The sequence below is a fragment of the Microcebus murinus genome, chromosome 12, assembly GCF_040939455.1.
Source record: "Microcebus murinus isolate Inina chromosome 12, M.murinus_Inina_mat1.0, whole genome shotgun sequence".
Classification (NCBI taxonomy): domain Eukaryota; kingdom Metazoa; phylum Chordata; class Mammalia; order Primates; family Cheirogaleidae; genus Microcebus; species Microcebus murinus.
Genome location: NC_134115.1, coordinates 64,538,215 through 64,555,896, shown reverse-complemented (window position 1 = coordinate 64,555,896; position 17,682 = coordinate 64,538,215). Strand labels below are relative to the sequence as shown.

Below are 17,682 nucleotides of genomic sequence, written 5' to 3'. Positions count from 1 at the left end.
AAAAGTAAATGTTTCTGTATTTCTTCTGTTTGTCCATGCATGAGGGTTATAGAGATGGCCTTAATTAAAAAGAAGCCAATCAATCCACCTTTACCATGCACCTGAGGCCACAAAACACTTTTGAAGGAGGTGGAGAAGGAACATCAAAGGTATCAAATACTGACTGGGAACAGCAGTTTAAAATAATGATTGGAATATTTGGACTAGATTTTTTAAAAGAGGAGTTGAAATTTATTCTCCAAGCACTGTGCACCACTAAGTATGCTGTGTATGCCCCTAGATTTGCAGATGACATCCTCCTTCAGGAAGACAGATGAAGATGAAATGCATCACTCATCAACATTATAGAGAAATTATAGTGGTTATATATTATATATATATATTATATATTATAGAGTATTATAGTGGTTTTATATCTTTTTGCTACTAAAGACTCCTTTTACCTGCTCATTTTGAAATTTTATTAATAATTTATTTCATCTACTTTAAATTTAATTTTCTTTCAAAATTGTTCCATATGTTAATTCCCAGAAGGAATCAGCTAGGCTTTAAACAAAATCCCACAAACTCTTCCCAAGTTTGTGTTTCCTTCTCCCACTTTCCCCAGCTGGTCCTTCAAACTTTTATTACTGACAAGGCCCCTAATTCTACCCCAACCATGTCTATTCCTCTTCCTTCCCTCTCAAACCATGAATTTAATTATTTTTTTTAAATGGGTCATCTCAAGTTAATTCAATTTCCCCCTCCCCCAACCAGACACTAAATCTGTCCTCCTTCCTTTTCTGGTAAATTGGAGGAAGGTCCCCAAAGAAAACCCTTCCATTGTTGCTAAAATTCATTTTATACTATCCAGTAACTTAATCAATTTTCCTCCTGCTCTTCTTTTTCTTCAGCCTCTCCCTCAACTGGCTTTTTCGAAAAGAAAAATATACTCAAATTTTTCTTTAATCTCCACTTACAGCCCTCTTTATATTCACAGACAAGTAATCTACTTTTATTCTCTGACTTTAGACTAGTAAAATTAAGTGGGTAAAAAAATAATCATCCAAGGGTTGCCTTTAAAAAAAAAAAAAAAAAAACTAAGACACACACCTAATAGACTATGCTCCCAAATCACTATTATTAATATTTCATGAAAGATTTTTTTAAAAGTCCTATTTATTTAAAAAAGGGCATAGTTTCAGAATAAAGTAAGGTCTTGATCTTGAATCAATTTAGCCTTTTTTTTTAAACAAAGACATCATATTGCCCTTATTTTTACCATTTGAATGTACTTAAAATTCCTGTCATGAATTGACAGTAATTGGGAGCTGATGATCTACTCTCCAGACACTATTTAACCTTCTGAAAACTGGCTCTTCCCAACTTCAGAAGCTGCTCCTATAGCATCTCATTAATGGCTTTTTTTTTTTTTTTTTAAGTGATGGGGTCTTGCTATGTACTCAGATCAGTCTTGAACTTTTGGGCTCAAGCGATACTCCTGCCTCAGCCTCCCAAACTGCAGGGATGATAGGCATGAGCCACCATGCCCAGCCAATGGCTAATTATCAAATTCAAAGGACACTCTTCAGCCCTTCCTTGACCTCTCTGCAGTGCTCTTCCAGGTCACTTTCCTATAGCAGTTATCACTCCATGTTGGGTTTTCTGTACTTTTGGCTGTTTCTTCTTTCTCTCCTTTGCCTCTTGCTCACATGCTAAGCAAAAGCAGCCTAGAATTAGGATTCCATCTCTAGACTTCTTTTCTTGCTTTATTCTTTCTTTAAAGCTGATTCATTTTGTGTCTAAACACTGGCTAAGTCAATTTCTAGTCTAGATTTCTCCCCTAAGTACCATGTCCATACCTCCAATTGCCTCTGGATATCTGTCTCACACAAGATAAAACATGTTCAAAATTTTAATAATCTTATTCCATACCAGGCATACTCTTTTTTTTTTTATCTCTGAATAAGAGCACCAACCACCCAAAACCCACTTTGAATCTTTACTGTTCCTTACCTTTGACACTCAATTAGCAACCAAGTCTCACTTTGTTTATAAATAATTCTCAAATCCATCTTTTTTTCACATTCCCACTACCTTAGTTGAGGCACCATAATTTCTGAACTATACTACTATAAAGACCTCTTGAGGTTAACATAGAAACAAGTCCTTGACATAATATTCTGCATGTGCAAATTTCTGAGAATAAGATCCATAGACCTAAAACAAGTCAAGAGCCATGGTCTCAAATCCTTTCCTTTCAATTCACCTTCACATTGCCTCTTGAGTTAAAATGGAGGATCACACGATGTATTGTGTGTGGTATTTGGAATGGTGCACAAGTGGAGTATTTGGGGTACCAGTGACATTGTTTCTTAAGCTGCATGATGGTTATATAGGTGTTTAGTAGTGAAAACTCAAGAGCTGTACACTTCAAATATGTGCCCTTTTAATATATACAGCACATTTAAATACAAAAGAAATAACACAAAATTTTAGGCAGAAGAATAAAATCTCCTTAGTATGACAACTGTCATGATATGCCCTTACTTAAGGGCAGCCTTACCTCCTGTCACATTCTGAGTCACCAAGCAACCAGCAGTTTGCCCTGTAGATTCTCTCACAACTCATCATTTTCAGACACAATTCAACTTCTCTAGCACTCGTCTTTTAGTCTTATCTTGAGCATCACCTCCTCTTGAGAGATTAACTTTTTCCTTCCCTCCTCTTCTAGGCACTTCATTTTCCTATTTTTATTTATTTATTTTACTTTTTATTTTTAGTATAGACAGGGTCTTGCTCTTGCTCAGGCTGGTCTTCAACTCTCAATCTCAAGTGATCCTCCTGCCTTGGCTTCCCAGAGAGCTAGGATTACAGCTGTGAGCCACCACATCCAGCCCATTTTCCTCTCTAAAGCCCTCTGCATATTTCTGTCATTATCTTGGGAAACAGAAGTGAATTGCTCGAAAAATAAAAAACGACTTTTTGAGTATCTATGTTTTTCATAAGCAATGATTTGTACATACAGTGAGCAACTAACCACTGCTACTGGATTTTTGAGTTGTCACTCTAAATTCACATCCAAAGATGTTAAAAGTTACGTAGGAATATCTCATACAACCATGGCCTCAAAGTACTATGAGACCAACAATAGCCAGGGTTTCTGCTAAACAAGGTAACCATAATGAAAGTGATGTAATTCCAGCAAAAGGCAAATAAACACTTTAGTGTGCATGCAGCAAAAACATATACTGCAGGTTTTTAAAATAACGAACACAGGTCTAAGAGCCTCAGGATTAATTAGGACCCTGGTCTGGGAACCACTGGTAGAGAATAAATAAAACTGGGAAGACCCAGGGCAGGAGGATAATTTTATTGAGGAATCAGATGCCGTTTGTTATTTTGTGTACTTTTAATTGGCTACAAGCTCTGTTTTGAAATGTTAACCGTATAGTAACTGTGAGTACTTAATTTGAATAAGGGAGTGCACATAGATAAGTATCTTTCTGTACAGGTACCATAACCTCCACATTTACATTCAGGCACACACACAAAGAGATGGGAAGATGAATGTTTGGAGGTGATTTTTAGAATAGCTGGGGTACAGGAGAAAAGGTCGTTTGCCCAAACTATTAGGAAGTTAGAATTGCAGAGTTCTGGTGATTTGGAATTCTATACTCAAGACACTAAAGAACCTTGACTTAATTGAAATATTCCAGGAAAAGATAACTAGTCAGAAAAAGTTAACTACGCAGAACAAATGAGAGCAATTTCCTTCAAATCCTTGGTTCTAATTTTAAAAACACAGTAACATATTTGACAGGATTGATTTTATACTTAAGTAACAAAGAACTCTTACACAAAGCAAGAAACAAAACAAAACAAAATAATTTTAATGATTAAAACAGATGAATTAATAGATTTATAGTAACCATTAACTAAGGGAGGCCCTAGAACCAGAAATAAGGATTTTAAAATTGCATGCAAAATCTAGTTACCGTAAAAAAACAAAACAAAACAATGCAATACCAAAATATCTCAGATTCCTAGCATAGACTCCAGGTCCTTTTATTTCCAATTCTTGGTAATAAAAATATATACATTTCACATGCTCCTGGTTGTGAAGGGATAAGCTTATTCATACAGGGTTATAAATATCTTTTACAGACATGGGAGGGCACAAAAGAACAATATCTTCCTCCACCTTTTTGGGCCCATCTAGGGGATGGGGGAGAAGGCACTCCCAAAGGTTCCTTGGTAACACTTTTGCTGGGTTTGTCAATCACTCACGTAATCTTTATATGTAAAGTTAATGGTCCACTCATTTCATAGATCTGGGCACTACCAGGCATTGGAACTGCCTTTCTTTAAGTCAATGCCAAACAACTAGCTTTCTTAAACCATGACAAAAATCTTGTATACTAGTTTCAAAAACATCTGGGCTTTGTTACCTTGACAACTTACATATGCTTAATCACTGGACTTTGGCATGCATAGCCAAACATATCATGGAACTGAAAGGACCATGGCGCTGGTGACAAAAGACTCCTGGAATCATTATTCTCAGTTTTCTAACATTAGCTCCCTTATATTAATTCAACTTTGTCTTTCAGAGCACCTCCCATGTGCTCTGAACCTGGGTTTAACCTCTGCTGAAAGATTTATTAAAGAAAGATCCTTAGATAAAGTACCAAGTCTTTATGATCATCAAAATAAAGAGCAATGGAAGTCAATTGACCATGGGCAATTGTCCATTATTCACAGAATCTGTAGAAACCATTTGCCTGAGGCCAAGGAAAATCTGCTTTATTTATCACTAAATCTGACCCATGTTGAGCCATAATAAAACTGCACTTGGGTAGTCTCAAATAAAATGTTTGAGCTCACATATTTCTCTACATTTACTGCATCCATGCAGTGTGCAATTTCTGATGCTGAATGAGAGAAATGCGGCAATTGAAGGCTTCACCACAAGCATCACATTCATGGGTTTCTTGGATTTTCACCTCTGCATGGATCTTCTGATGGTTGACAAGACTGCGCTGTTGACTGAAACTTTTGTCGCACTTCTCACACTTGTAAGGTTTCTCTCCTGTGTGTATTCTCTGATGCTGAATAAGACCTGAGTTTCGGCTAAAGGCCTTCCCACATTCATCACATTTATGGGGTTTATTACCTGTGTGAACACCCTGATGTCGAATGAGATTACAAAGCTGACTGAAGCTTTTGCCACACTGTCTGCACAGATAGGGTCTCTCACCAGTGTGGATTCTCTGATGTTCAATAAGAAATGAGCTCCGACTGAAGCTTTTTCCACAAACAGTACATAAGTAGGGCTTCTCACCAGTGTGGATTCTTTGATGCTGTACAAGATGAGCACTAACACTAAAAGTTTTCCCACATTCATCACATTTATAAGATTTTTCCTTAGGGTAGACCTCCTGTTGTATAACAAGACTGCAATTTGGATCAAAACTTTCCTTAGTTTCATTGTATGGGTAAATCTTCTCCCTCGTGTGGATTCTCTGATGCTGAATAAGACCTGAGCTTCTACTAAAGGCTTTTCCACATTCCTCACATTTATGGGGTTTGTCTCCTGTGTGAATTCTCTGATGACGAGTAAGGTTGCAAAGCTGACTGAAACTTTTCCCACACTCTTTGCACTGATAAGGTCTTTCGCCAGTGTGGATCCTCTGATGTTCAATAAGGAATGAGCTCCGACTAAAGCTTTTTCCACATTCAATACAAAGAAAAGGCTTCTCACCAGTGTGGATTTTTTGGTGTTGTATTAGGTATGTACTTAATCTAAAGGCTTTCCCACATTCACCACATTTATGGGGTCTTTCCCCAGTATGAATTCTTTGATGCTCAACAAGCAATGAATTTCGACTAAAGCTTTTTTTACATTTGGTACAGTGATAGGGTTTCTCACCAGTGTGAGTTCTCTGATGCTCAATAAGGTGTGACTTCCAACTGAAGGCTTTCCCACAGTCACTACATTTATGGGGTTTCTCACCTGTATGAATCCTTTGATGTTTAACAAGGCTCCTTCTCTGGCTGAAGCTCTGTTTACACTGATTACACTGATAGGGTCTTTCTCCAGTGTGGATTCTCTGATGTCTAATAAGGGTTGAGCTCACACTAAAGGTTTTTCCACAGTAATTACACTCATAGGGCCTTTCCCCAGTGTGAATTCTCTGATGTTCAATAACGAATGAACTGCGACTAAAACTTTTCCCACATTCATTGCATTGAAAAGGTTTCTCACCAGTATGGACCCTTTGATGTTGAATGAAATGGGCCTTGCGGACAAAACCCTTTCCACATTCTTCACATTTATGGCATTTCTCTTCTGAGTTTGGTCTCTTACGAATGTTAGTGTTTCCTTTGAACATTCTCTGTTCCTGGGTCAAAGATTCCCTTGGTATTTCCCATAAGAAGATCCCTCTCTGTTTATCTAACCTACCAACAAGTTCAAAGGTTTCTCTACCCATGGGATCCTGGTCAATTTCACTTTTGATTCTTGTAACTATTACACCCTGTGGTTCCACTTCTTCCTCAATTTCTTCAATTTCTTGTTTCACAGTTGGCTCTTCATCCTTATCTCTGTTCAAAACATCTGGAACAATAAACAGAAAATATAAACATTAGCCAAGCTCTTTGAGGGTAAGGAGAAACAAGAAACAATAAAAAAAATAAGGTAATTGGCCGGGCGCTGTGGCTCACGCCTGTAATCCTAGCTCTTGGGAGGCCGAGGCGGGCGGATTGCTCAAGGTCAGGAGTTCAAAACCAGCCTGAGCAAGAGCGAGACCCTGTCTCTACTATAAATAGAAAGAAATTAATTGGCCAACTGATATATATATAAAAAATTAGCCGGGCATGGTGGCGCATGCCTGTAGTCCCAGCTACTCGGGAGGCTGAGGCAGAAGGATCGCTTGAGCCCAGGAGTTTGAGGTTGCTGTGAGCTAGGCTGACGCCACGGCACTCACTCTAGCCTGGACAACAAAGTGAGACTCTGTCTCAAAAAAAAAAAAAAAAAAAAAAATAAGGTAATCAAGATAAATTAATTTACTATATCTATAAAATATAGTTCACTACCTCACAGTATTGTTGTGAGGATTCGATTAGTCCATATACAAAACATTTAGAGTAGCATCTGGTAAAGAGTACAAGGTACATATTTATGCAATGAAATGGTTTTCTTGGAGAAGAGTATGATAAAAATATTCAAATATTCAGTAGGCAAAGAACAAGACAAGCAAGTAGAGTTGGGAGGAAGGGCTACCAAATAAACACTGAATTATACAAGGTAAGATGGGCAAAGAAATAAAACAAGTAAAGGTGGGATTAACCAGTCTATCAAGGAAGAAAGGGTAAGAAGAGAAGAAAATAGTAAGTTCAGGAAAACTTAGAATGAGAATTACTGGACTGTGAACAGACCAAATAATTAACAGAAAGAAACACACAAAAACATGCTAAGAAGAATAAACAACAAAGAACCAGTGGAAGCACTAATAAGAATTTATTTGCTGCCCATTAAAAACATTCTAGCCACTGTGTAATTAGCCAGGATTCAGAGATAAGACATGAAGCCCTCTACCAAATGGAATAATGAATAAAAATGGAGAAAGAAAATACTATGATAAAGAAAATATTAAAAGTAGCTACTATATGGAGACAAAATAGCTTTTTTAAAACAAAAAAAAAAAAACAAAACAGAGTTGAAATGACATGGAATCTAGGACATTAAGAGACAGAATAAAATAAGTACAAAGGAACATAGAATTAATGGAAAAAATGAAGAAACAGAGCAGTTGGTGGTAGCTTATAACTTCACCTACCACAAGGCATACCACAAGTACAAATGATTCTTAACCATCTACAGATGTAAGACCCAAGGTTTACCATCTGTTCCAACTGAGAGCCAGCATGATACCTGAGAAATGAAATCTTACATGTGTTGAGGAAAAGATGACATTAATGGTCTATGTTATAACAGAGTGGCATATAGGACACTTAAGCCTGCTTCTGATTTCTTTCCTGATTTTCCGTCTCCTGTTGCCTATTCAGTAATATCACCAGAAGATTCAATCATTTCTCTTCTGAGTTTGGTCTCTTACAGATATTAGTGTTTCCTCTGAACATTCTCTGTTCCTGGGCCAAAGATTCCCTTGGTATTTCGCATAAGAAGATCACTCTCTGTTTATCTAACCTACCAACAAGTTCAAAGTTCATTTATATTTGGCTCTAAAAAAGTTTCTTTTTAATACATCCTCCTTTCTCTTAATTTTCTGATCTTCTAACTGTGGAGTCATCTTTAAATTTTCTATCCACTTACTTCAAACCAGTCATTAAGTTACTTTATTCCAAATAAAATTCTTGTCTTACTCCTCTAAGAAAGTGCTAGAGGCCGAGCACGGTGGCTCACGCCTGTAATCCTAGCACTCTGGGAGGCTGAGGCGGGCGGATTGCTTGAGTTCAGCAGTTCAAAACCAGCCTGAACAAGAGTGAGACCCCATCTCTACTAAAAATAGAAACAAATTAATTGGCCAACTAAAAATATATAGAAAGATTTAGCTGAGCATGATGGTGCATGCCTGTAGTTCCAGCTAGTTGGGAAGCTGAGGCAGAAGGATTGCTTGAGCCCAGGAGTCAGAGGTTGCTATGAGCTAGGCTGATGCCACGGCACTCTAGTTGGGACAAAGAAGTGAGACTCTGTCTCAAAAAAAAAAAAAAAAAAAAAGAAACTGCTAGGAGCTTGGTTTCTTCCTTGGCTACTTACACAGCATCCCCTCTAAAATTTGCTTTAAGTGGATTGTGCTTTCTTTACACAATAAAAAAGGATGAAAGAATTCCCTCAACTTTCCACCCCCCATCTATAGAAGTATATGTCAATGATACATAAAGATATATTTCATTCTTATCCAAAGCTAATTCATCCACCCCTTTTTGATCCTGCTCACCTCTGGGCAGTTGTTTAATCATTACCATTCTATCTTCAGTCTATACTCTCCATTGACACATTCCTACTATCACATAAAAACATTCAACTTTATCTTGAATCTGACATCCCTTTGTTGATAAAAGTCAAGTTTTAGGATAAAAAAAAGTCTTAGCATTGTAGCTTTCTATTGCCTATATTTTCTATGCCCAACCCTTTCCCATTCAATCGACCCCACAACCTATTGTGAAATGTGGTTTCTGTTTCTGCCATCTAGAGAAACTTCTCATTAAATTACCAGTGACTTTCAAAGAAAATATAAAAATGGTAATTTCTCAGTCCTTGTTTTATTCAGCAACATTTGACAGTGTTAACCTCCTCCATTTCTTGACATTATCTGTTTTTGGTTTCTATGCTATTACATTCTTTTAGTTCACTACCTACTTCTTTGGCTTTTCTAATAAATTTCCCTCATTTATTTATTTTTCTTTGTCAACTGTTTTACATTATTGTTACCCAGATTTACATCCTTACTTACTTTATGTATACATCCTCTGGATATCTCCACTTAGATGGTTCACAAAGAGCTCACAATTAACATGATCATCATCTGTTCTCATGTCTCTCACCACCTCTAATCATCTCTTGAGAGGGATCTCCATCAATTACCCTAAAGTCCCAAAGGAGGAAGTCATCCTAGATTTCTCCCTTTTTCTTACTGTTAATCAATCACCCAAATCACAGATTCTTCTTTAGCATTTACCTTCTCTCTTTAACCCTTATAATCATGTAGCCATCTAATAATCCTTGACTCTGTTCTTAAAGCTGCCCTCATATTACATGTGCCTTACTGATTCCAGAAGAGATCTTTATAAAATGGAATTCTATTCATGTCATCACTTGTAGATTACACCTGTAGATTCAGCAGCACCGCATCACCTTTAAAATCAAATCAACGCTCTTTATTATGTCTTTACTCTTCATGACATGTTCTGTAAGCCTCAACTCACTTTCCTACCTACTTTATCATACTTTATGTGGACAAATTACTTGCTTTATGGTCTTTCATGCCTTAGTTTTGCATATACTGTTTACCAAATGTCCCTCAACACTGTTTACCTAGCAAACTTGGTTTTTCTTTAAGATTCAGTTCAAAGCAACAGTTTCTCTACAAAGCATTCACCAAGTCTACCAGACAGATTGAGGTGTTCTATTTTTTATTACTAGCCCTTGTCCATAACACTATTATAGCTATTATTACACCATACTTTTTAACAGTTTATAACGTGTTTGTCTCTTTCATTTGATTATAAACTTGTAAGAAGGGAAAATCTATTCATAATGTTATTATTATTCTGTGGATATTGTTCTGGGGTTTTACTGAATAGAAATGAGAAAAAATTACTTGAAGAGGATACAAATGTCTACCTAAAATTCCTCAAAGATTTTTATATATAATAGCTACAAGCTTAAAAAACTGGTTTTTTTACAATGAAAAAAACTCAGTAAATATTATAGAAAAATGAAATATGTTTTTTACAATAGTAACAAAATACGTAAAGCCTAGGAATAAACAGAACAAGAAATATGTGAGGTCCATAAAAATAATTCATAAAAAGACAAAAGGACAACTCCGCAGAGTCAACCAAATGGCTAAAGATATCCAATATTATAAAGACCTCAATTCCTTCCCAAACTAATTTATGAAACTAATCACATTCCAATCAAAAAATCATATGAACCAATAAAAAATCCCAATGAATCTAAATTTTAATTTGAAGAATGTAGATAACCAGTTAAGTATATTCTGAAAAAGAATATTAAAGAATGACTTATCTTACCAGACATAAAATGTAGTATGTTGTTAAAGTAAATAAAACAATGTTACTGGCATAAAAATAGATAGGACAGTAAGATAGGCAGATGAAGAAAATGAGTGTGGGCTCCACAAAGAGCACCCGTGAAAAGACTATTCACTGGGCTTGGCAATGCTTAATGATACCATCTCATCCTGTGGTCATAGCTAATTTGTCTAGAGTAGACAGATGATTGAAAGTGGATCTCTCCCAGGAATTTGGAATAGAAACTGATATTGCTCTTTAATCAGAATGTGGCTAGAATTGTAACTTATAAAATCAGAAGCTAAAAGGCAGAAGCATGTGAATATAAGAAGGACTAGTCTGCCAAGAGGAAAGAGAGATCAAAAAAAGAAACATTATAGACTGAATGTTTGTGTCTGCCCCTCAAATTCATATATTGAAGCCCTAACCCTGAATGTAACGGTATGTGAAGATGGGGCATTTGGGAAGTAATTAGATTTAGATGAGGTCATGAGAGTGGGGCCCCCATGATGTGATTAGTGTTCCTGTAGAAGAAGAATAAAGACAAGAACATGCTCTTTCTCTCCCTCTATCAAGTGAGGATATAGTGAGAAACCAGGAGAAGGGCCTCATCAGGAAATGAGTCTGCCAGCACCTTGATATTAGATTTCCCAGCCACCAGAAATGTGAGAGATAAATGTCTGTTTAAGTCACTCAGTCAATGGTATTTTGTTATAGCAGCCTAAGATAAGATGAAGAGTAATTCCTAACTTTCTGAGAGTGATTCAATTTCTGGTGTCAGTCCTTTTCTATGTCTACCTGTAATTATGTTCATATATTCTAGAAGACATCTCTATAATAATTTCCCTTGTTGGCTTAAGCTAGTTTGAGGAGTTGATTTCTACAATCTTTAATCAGGTTTGAAACATGGTAGCTGGAAGGAGAGAGAGAAGGCAAGGCAATAGTAAAATGAAGTAAATGAAATTTAGGATAAGACTTGCCATGCTTTTTTTTTTGTAAAGAGACAGACAATAAATATTTTTGCCTTTGTGAGCCATATGGTCTCTGTTGCAACTACTCAATTTGGCCATTATATCATAAAAATAATCATAGACAATACACAAAGGAATGGGTATGTCCATGTTTCAATAAAACTTTACTTAAAAAAACAGGCAGTGGGCCAGATTTGGCTTGTGAACCATAGCTGTTAATCTCTCTGTCCAACAGAGTATTAAATGAACAGTTTTCTTGGTTAATAGAATGGGAACATGGAGAAGAAATAGAATTTCAAGTGCCTAGCACAGTGTTTGATAATTATTTATTGAATGATAAATAACTGAACAAATAATTGAAGAGGGACTATAATCAAAGAAAAAAATGAGTTCAACATCTTGTTGGTACAGAAGTTCCAGCTCTGTCAAGGTTCAATGAGGTTCAAGTAGACTGAAAAGAGTCATTAAAAATGAAGAGGTCAGGCCGGGCGCGGTGGCTCACGCCTGTAATCCTAGCACTCTGGGAGGCCGAGGCGGGTGGATTGCTCAAGGTCAGGAGTTCGAAACCAGCCTGAGCAAGAGCGAGACCCCGTGTCTACTATAAATAGAAAGAAATTAATTGGCCAACTGATACATATAGAAAAAATTAGCCGGGCATGGTGGCGCATGCCTGTAGTCCCAGCTACTTGGGAGGCTGAGGCAGCAGGATTGCTTGAGCCCAGGAGTTTGAGGTTGCTGTGAGCTAGGCTGATGCCATGGCACTCATTCTAGCCTGGGCAACAAAGTGAGACTCTGTCTCAAAAAAAAAAAAAAAAAAAATGAAGAGGTCAAAGAACTGAGAGATCAAGCTATTAGATGTATCATCAATGTAGTCATTCAAGTTTTTTTAAGGTATGAATGAAGAGTCAAAATTAAAAACCTAGAAAAGAATTGTGTTATGAAAAGCAGTAAGATGAAGTACAATGAACTACACTGAAACAGCAGAGTAATAGCCATCTCTCATTAAGTGAGCTCTCATCAAAAGGATGGAGATAGGGTCCACTGAGGAGGATGAAAAGACTATGGGAGGAGAAATAATAAATGATAGAAAGTTGTATTTAAGTTGAAATAAAGAAGAGAGCCTAAAAGTACAAGATCACAGATGGGCTCCCCGCCACGCCTTTGTCCATATGGTATACACATGCTGCAGTACTATGGGCAAGCAGGGCTGGGTACTTGCCTGGTTTTATCAACCAGAATACCATACGTATGGGTAAGCTGGCAGTGACTCAGAGACATCATGGCATACTTCAAAAAAAATCAGCAGTTGATATGGCTGAAGATTGAGTGGCATGTAGGCAATAACAGCTGAGGCAAGAAAGCTAGGCAGTCTACATTTGGGAGGTCTTAGTATGATAGCATAGGATAAGAAATTAAGATTTTTTATTCTTTAAGCTATCAAGAACCATCAGAAGGTTTTTTGTTGTTGTTGTTGTTTGTTTTAGATAGGGTCTCACTCTGTCAGGCTGGAGTACAGTGACTCAAATATAGCTCACCTAGCCTTAACCATTCCTCTTGCCTCAGCCTCCTAAGTAGCTAGGCTATAGTTACTAAAGCTGGCTAATTTACTTTTTGTAGAGACAGGGTCTTGCTATGTTACCCAGGTTGGTTTCGAATTTCTGCCCTCAAGCCATCCTCCTACTTTGGCCTCTCAAAGCACTGGGATTATACTCATAAGCCATCGCATCTGGCCAGGAACCATCAGAAGTTCTAAGTGGTTAACTAACACAAAATCACTTTGGCAGCAATAGACAGAACATATTAAAAGAAAGGGAGACTAGGTACTCATGCAATAGTCCAGTTAAGAGATACTGAATCTTAAATCCGCTGATTTATTTAGTCACACAAGTATTTAAGAAGCATATAATATAGGCCTGGCTCTGTTTTAAGTGCCAGAGAAATCAAATAAAAAAATATATTTACTGTCCTCATGGTGATCAGTGAAGTTAAGAGAAATAACATATAAAAATGATTATAGTATAGTATGGTAAATTCAGTAACTAAAGAATACACAAGGTAGCACAGAGAATATAGTGATTCACTCTGAAGAGAAGGCCCTTGAAATCATAATGGACTGAGACTTGCCAGGTTTGAGTTACTTACGTGGCCTTCAAAGGAATATGACTAGGGATTTGGAGTTCAACAGAGAAAACGATGATGACAATATCAATAAACACTTATGTTGTACTTACTACATGCTAGTCAGTGTCCTAAGTGCTTTATAAATATTAACTCAGTTAATGCTCACAATAATCCTAAGAGATGTTTTATTTCCATTTTATAAAAAAAGAAACCAAGGCCCAGAGAAGTTAAGGGTGTCACTCACAGTCACAAGGCTAAACAAGTGGTGGAAGCAGCATTTGAACCTAGGCAGTTAGGCTCCACATTACCTTTCTTAGGTGGCAATGAAGATTTGAGATTTCTCATCACATAGAGGTAGCTGATGAAGTAAGTTAAAGTCCCCTAAGGAAAATATAGTCTGAGAATGCAAGCCAATGGAGAGAAGCAATAAAAAATTTCAGATATTCATAAAGAAGTGGAATAAAATAAGGCCCAAAAAGAGTCTACTGCATTTGATAATGAGGATATTATAGACCACTGTTAAACAATTTAAGGGCAGTGTTACAGGCAAGACAAAGGGGCTTAGAGATAAGGGGAGGTAAAGAAATACAGAAGTAAACTACTCTTAAAAAACTTGACTGTTGGCCGGGCACGGTAGCTCACACCTGTAATCCGAGCACACTGGAAGGCCGAGGCAGGCGGATCGCTTGAGATCAGGAGTTCAAGACCAGCCTGAGCAAGAGCGAGACCCCCGTCTCTACTAAAAATAGAAAGAAATTAATTGGCCAACTAAAAATATATAGAAAAAATTAGCTGGACATGGTGGCGCATGGTACCTTCTGAGGCAAGATTGCTTGAGCCCAGGAGTTTGAGGGTGCTGTGAGCTACGCTGATGCCACAGCACTCTATCCCGGGCAACAGAGTGAGACTCTGCCTCAGAGGGTAGCAAGTTATAGGGAGAAGCAAGAGAAAGACTCTGGTTCCTAGGAGGGGTTTTTTTTCCCTCCTGTTTTCCCCAGCTGGAAGAGCCGTGAACATACCAAGCATCAGCATAAAGGTACCAAGGGAGAATAAATAAGATTGAAGCTATAAGAGGGGGAAAAAGATGATTGATGATAAGTTTCTGAAAAGTAAGATGATGGGAGCAGAGTTAAGATGAGGGGTAGAGAAGTTGAGAGTTCATACTTAGCAGCCTTTATTTTCTCTGTGAAAAAGAGGGTAAGGTCTACTACTGAGTGAGGGACCTAAGGAAAACTCCTTAAGTTTTATGGAATAGTCACTAATTAGAACAGGGGAGTGAGCATATCAAGGACCAAAAAAAAAAAAAAAAAATTGATGAGATATAAAACCCAAGTGGAGACTAGAAGGAAAATAGCCATGCATATAGATGGGACATCAATTCTTTTAGTTAGAGATTTCTCCTGCTATGTTTAGCAACTCAGGTAGGAGAGAAGAAAAGGTGAATTTTATAACAAATACAAGATTTGAAGTTTGCAGAATTGGTAGAACACAATGACAAGGTGGCAAGACAGAATGCTGGTGATTAGATGGGGAGGTGAAGTTGGGAGAGGACTGATACCCTGGGGAAAAAAAACAAAGATGTCAAGGGACAGGAAACATCATTAAGAATGAATAGGTTTGGGTGGAAAGGAGCAGGAAAGATAGAAAGATAAGAAACTGTAGTAAGCTCCACAAGGACAGAAATCACATTAGTTTTGTTTACCTTCATTTAGTTTAGTTACAGTCAATAAACACTTATTGCCTGAATAGCTAGTCAGAGAATAGGGTATTCAGGTTTAAGATTTTCCTGTTATGACAAAATTGAGGGCATATAAGTTGCTGAAAAATAATGGAAAGCAAGGTCCCTCAAGTCAATATGGTCGAGATCTAAGACTCAAGTATTGACTGGGTCATCAATGACATGAGTTAAGGTAAAGGATACTCCAAAACATGTGACAAAGTTATATGTGAGGAATCAAAAAAAAGTTGACAGATGATAGTGAAAAAGAATTGAGTGGATACAGCAAGACAGCTGAGGCCTCAAAGGAGGAGAGGTCTTATTTGAAGGTGGAAACCTAATGCTTTGGGAACAGCATTGAAAAGCTGAAAGAACAATAACTTCTTCCTGCCAGCTTTGAGACAAAGGATGGAGAAAGAGGAGGATGTGGGAGAATAAGCAGCCCCCACTTGAAGGACTGCCAGAGAAGTGGTGTCCTTGGGAAAGTGCCAGGTTTCACTTAAGGCCAGGAGGGGTAAGGAACATTATGTGAAGAGGAACAGGGGCTCCAGAAGGCAGAGTGAAAAGAGGTGGGAGGAAAGCAGTGGGAGGATGAGCCAGGAGGGAAAGTACAGAGCAATATGGGAATGAGATTATGAAGACAGGAAGCCAGAAAGGCTTGCATTTTAGTCACTGCAAGGAAGTTAGGGATGACAGTCATGGAAACAATTAATGGCTGAAAAGTCTTAATCAGAACTTTGGAATAAAGCAGTTTTGGTACTGGTTTAATCCAAGTGTTCTGAGTCTGATGTCTAGTACCTTCTTAGTTAATTAGAGAAACAGCAGATTCTTACCCAGTGAGACCAGGTTTCCATAATTCTCCATCATGACATCTTTATACAGGCTTCTCTGAGCTGGGTCCAGATAATCCCACTCCTCCTGGGTAAAAAACACAGCCACATCCTCAAATGTCAGCAACCCCTGAAATAGTATGATTTCTGTAGTCAGTTCCTGTTGTCTCAAGGACAATTTTCCACTCAAAGTGGCAGAAGCAATCACTTATCAGGGCCAAGTAGGCTAGAAGGAACATGGTAATGAAGAGTTCCACATGGTGTCCAATTCTGGGAAACCGACTATCATTGACAAGCACCTCAGATTCGAGGATAACTGGAGTTAATCCTTGTCCTCCATAGTGAAGGACCTAAGGACAGGGTTTTTCTGGTTTAATAATTATACCCTAACATCTTAATTGCTCCAAGGCCTCTCCAAGCTTCCCTCACCTTATTGCTCTCCGCTCCAATTCTCCATTCCCGCTGGCTTGTGACCCTATTCAATTCCTTGAGATTCTGTAAGCATACACCTTGGGTCCAGGCATAGTGCCAGGCGCAGAAGACACGGGAAAGTAAAACATGGTGCCTTACCTGGAGGAACTCACTAATGAGACAGTTAGCTTGGAGCATTACTAATTTTCTCCAGCCGATTTATCAAATCTCTCTTGGAAAAGAAGGAGCCACTGGGCAGTTTGTTTGAGAACCGAACCCCACAAAACTAGGGGTGCAGGGATTTCTTGCACGATGCAGGCCCTAAAGAAAGCAGTCATGAGGCGTGCGAGGTATGGTGGGAAGCTGTGATGCGGCCTATCTAGGGCAGTGGCGAGGCAACGGGGATCCCCACGGGAGCTTGCTTACCTTTGGCTCCAGCGGGGGGCTCGGGGAAGCCATCTCCAGGCCAGAGAACGGGGGTTCCTGCCGTACGGAAAGGAGCTGTGGCGAGGCCTACCCGGCTGCTGGAAATTAGGCCCCACGAAGAGAAGGCTTCCTGGGTGAGTCTGGCCAGCGCCTGCCACGGTCCCCAGCCGATCACGACCTCAGCAGCATATCAGACACGCTCCCTGGCTGGCCTCCAACCTCGAACCCCAAAACCCCAACCTCCTCCCTTGCCTGGTTGCGCAGCCTTTCAGGCCTCACTAGAGCCTCCTCCCCACTGCCAGTCCCTCCTCCTTTCAGCCAAGCAGCGCTATGACCGCCCGCCCCCGGACCAGAAGGCGTCACCCGGATCTTTCTTGGGACGCCCCCAAACTACAACTCCCGTCATGCTCCGAGAGAGGGTCGTGGTCCAGCCTCCATCGGCAAT

At 38.6% G+C, this 17,682-nt stretch overlaps 1 protein-coding gene across 3 annotated transcripts; it reads right to left on the bottom strand.

The window, feature by feature from the left end:
• Positions 1–3,847: 3,847 nt before the first annotated feature.
• On the bottom strand, positions 3,848–17,573 carry ZNF189 (zinc finger protein 189). 3 transcript variants are annotated; one of them, XM_012768958.3, is made up of 3 exons: positions 17,238–17,573; positions 16,404–16,530; positions 3,848–6,598 (listed from the first exon to the last, which is right to left on the bottom strand). In XM_012768958.3, the coding sequence occupies exons 1-3, from the start codon at positions 17,268–17,270 to the stop codon at positions 4,881–4,883; spliced, it is 1,878 nt and encodes a 625-aa protein (XP_012624412.1). In that variant the 5' UTR covers positions 17,271–17,573; the 3' UTR covers positions 3,848–4,880. The 3 variants fall into 3 exon arrangements, with proteins under 3 accessions (XP_012624412.1, XP_012624413.1, XP_012624414.1); XM_012768959.2 differs by having other exon boundaries at positions 16,404–16,488; XM_012768960.2 differs by having other exon boundaries at positions 16,404–16,485.
• Positions 17,574–17,682: the final 109 nt, after the last annotated feature.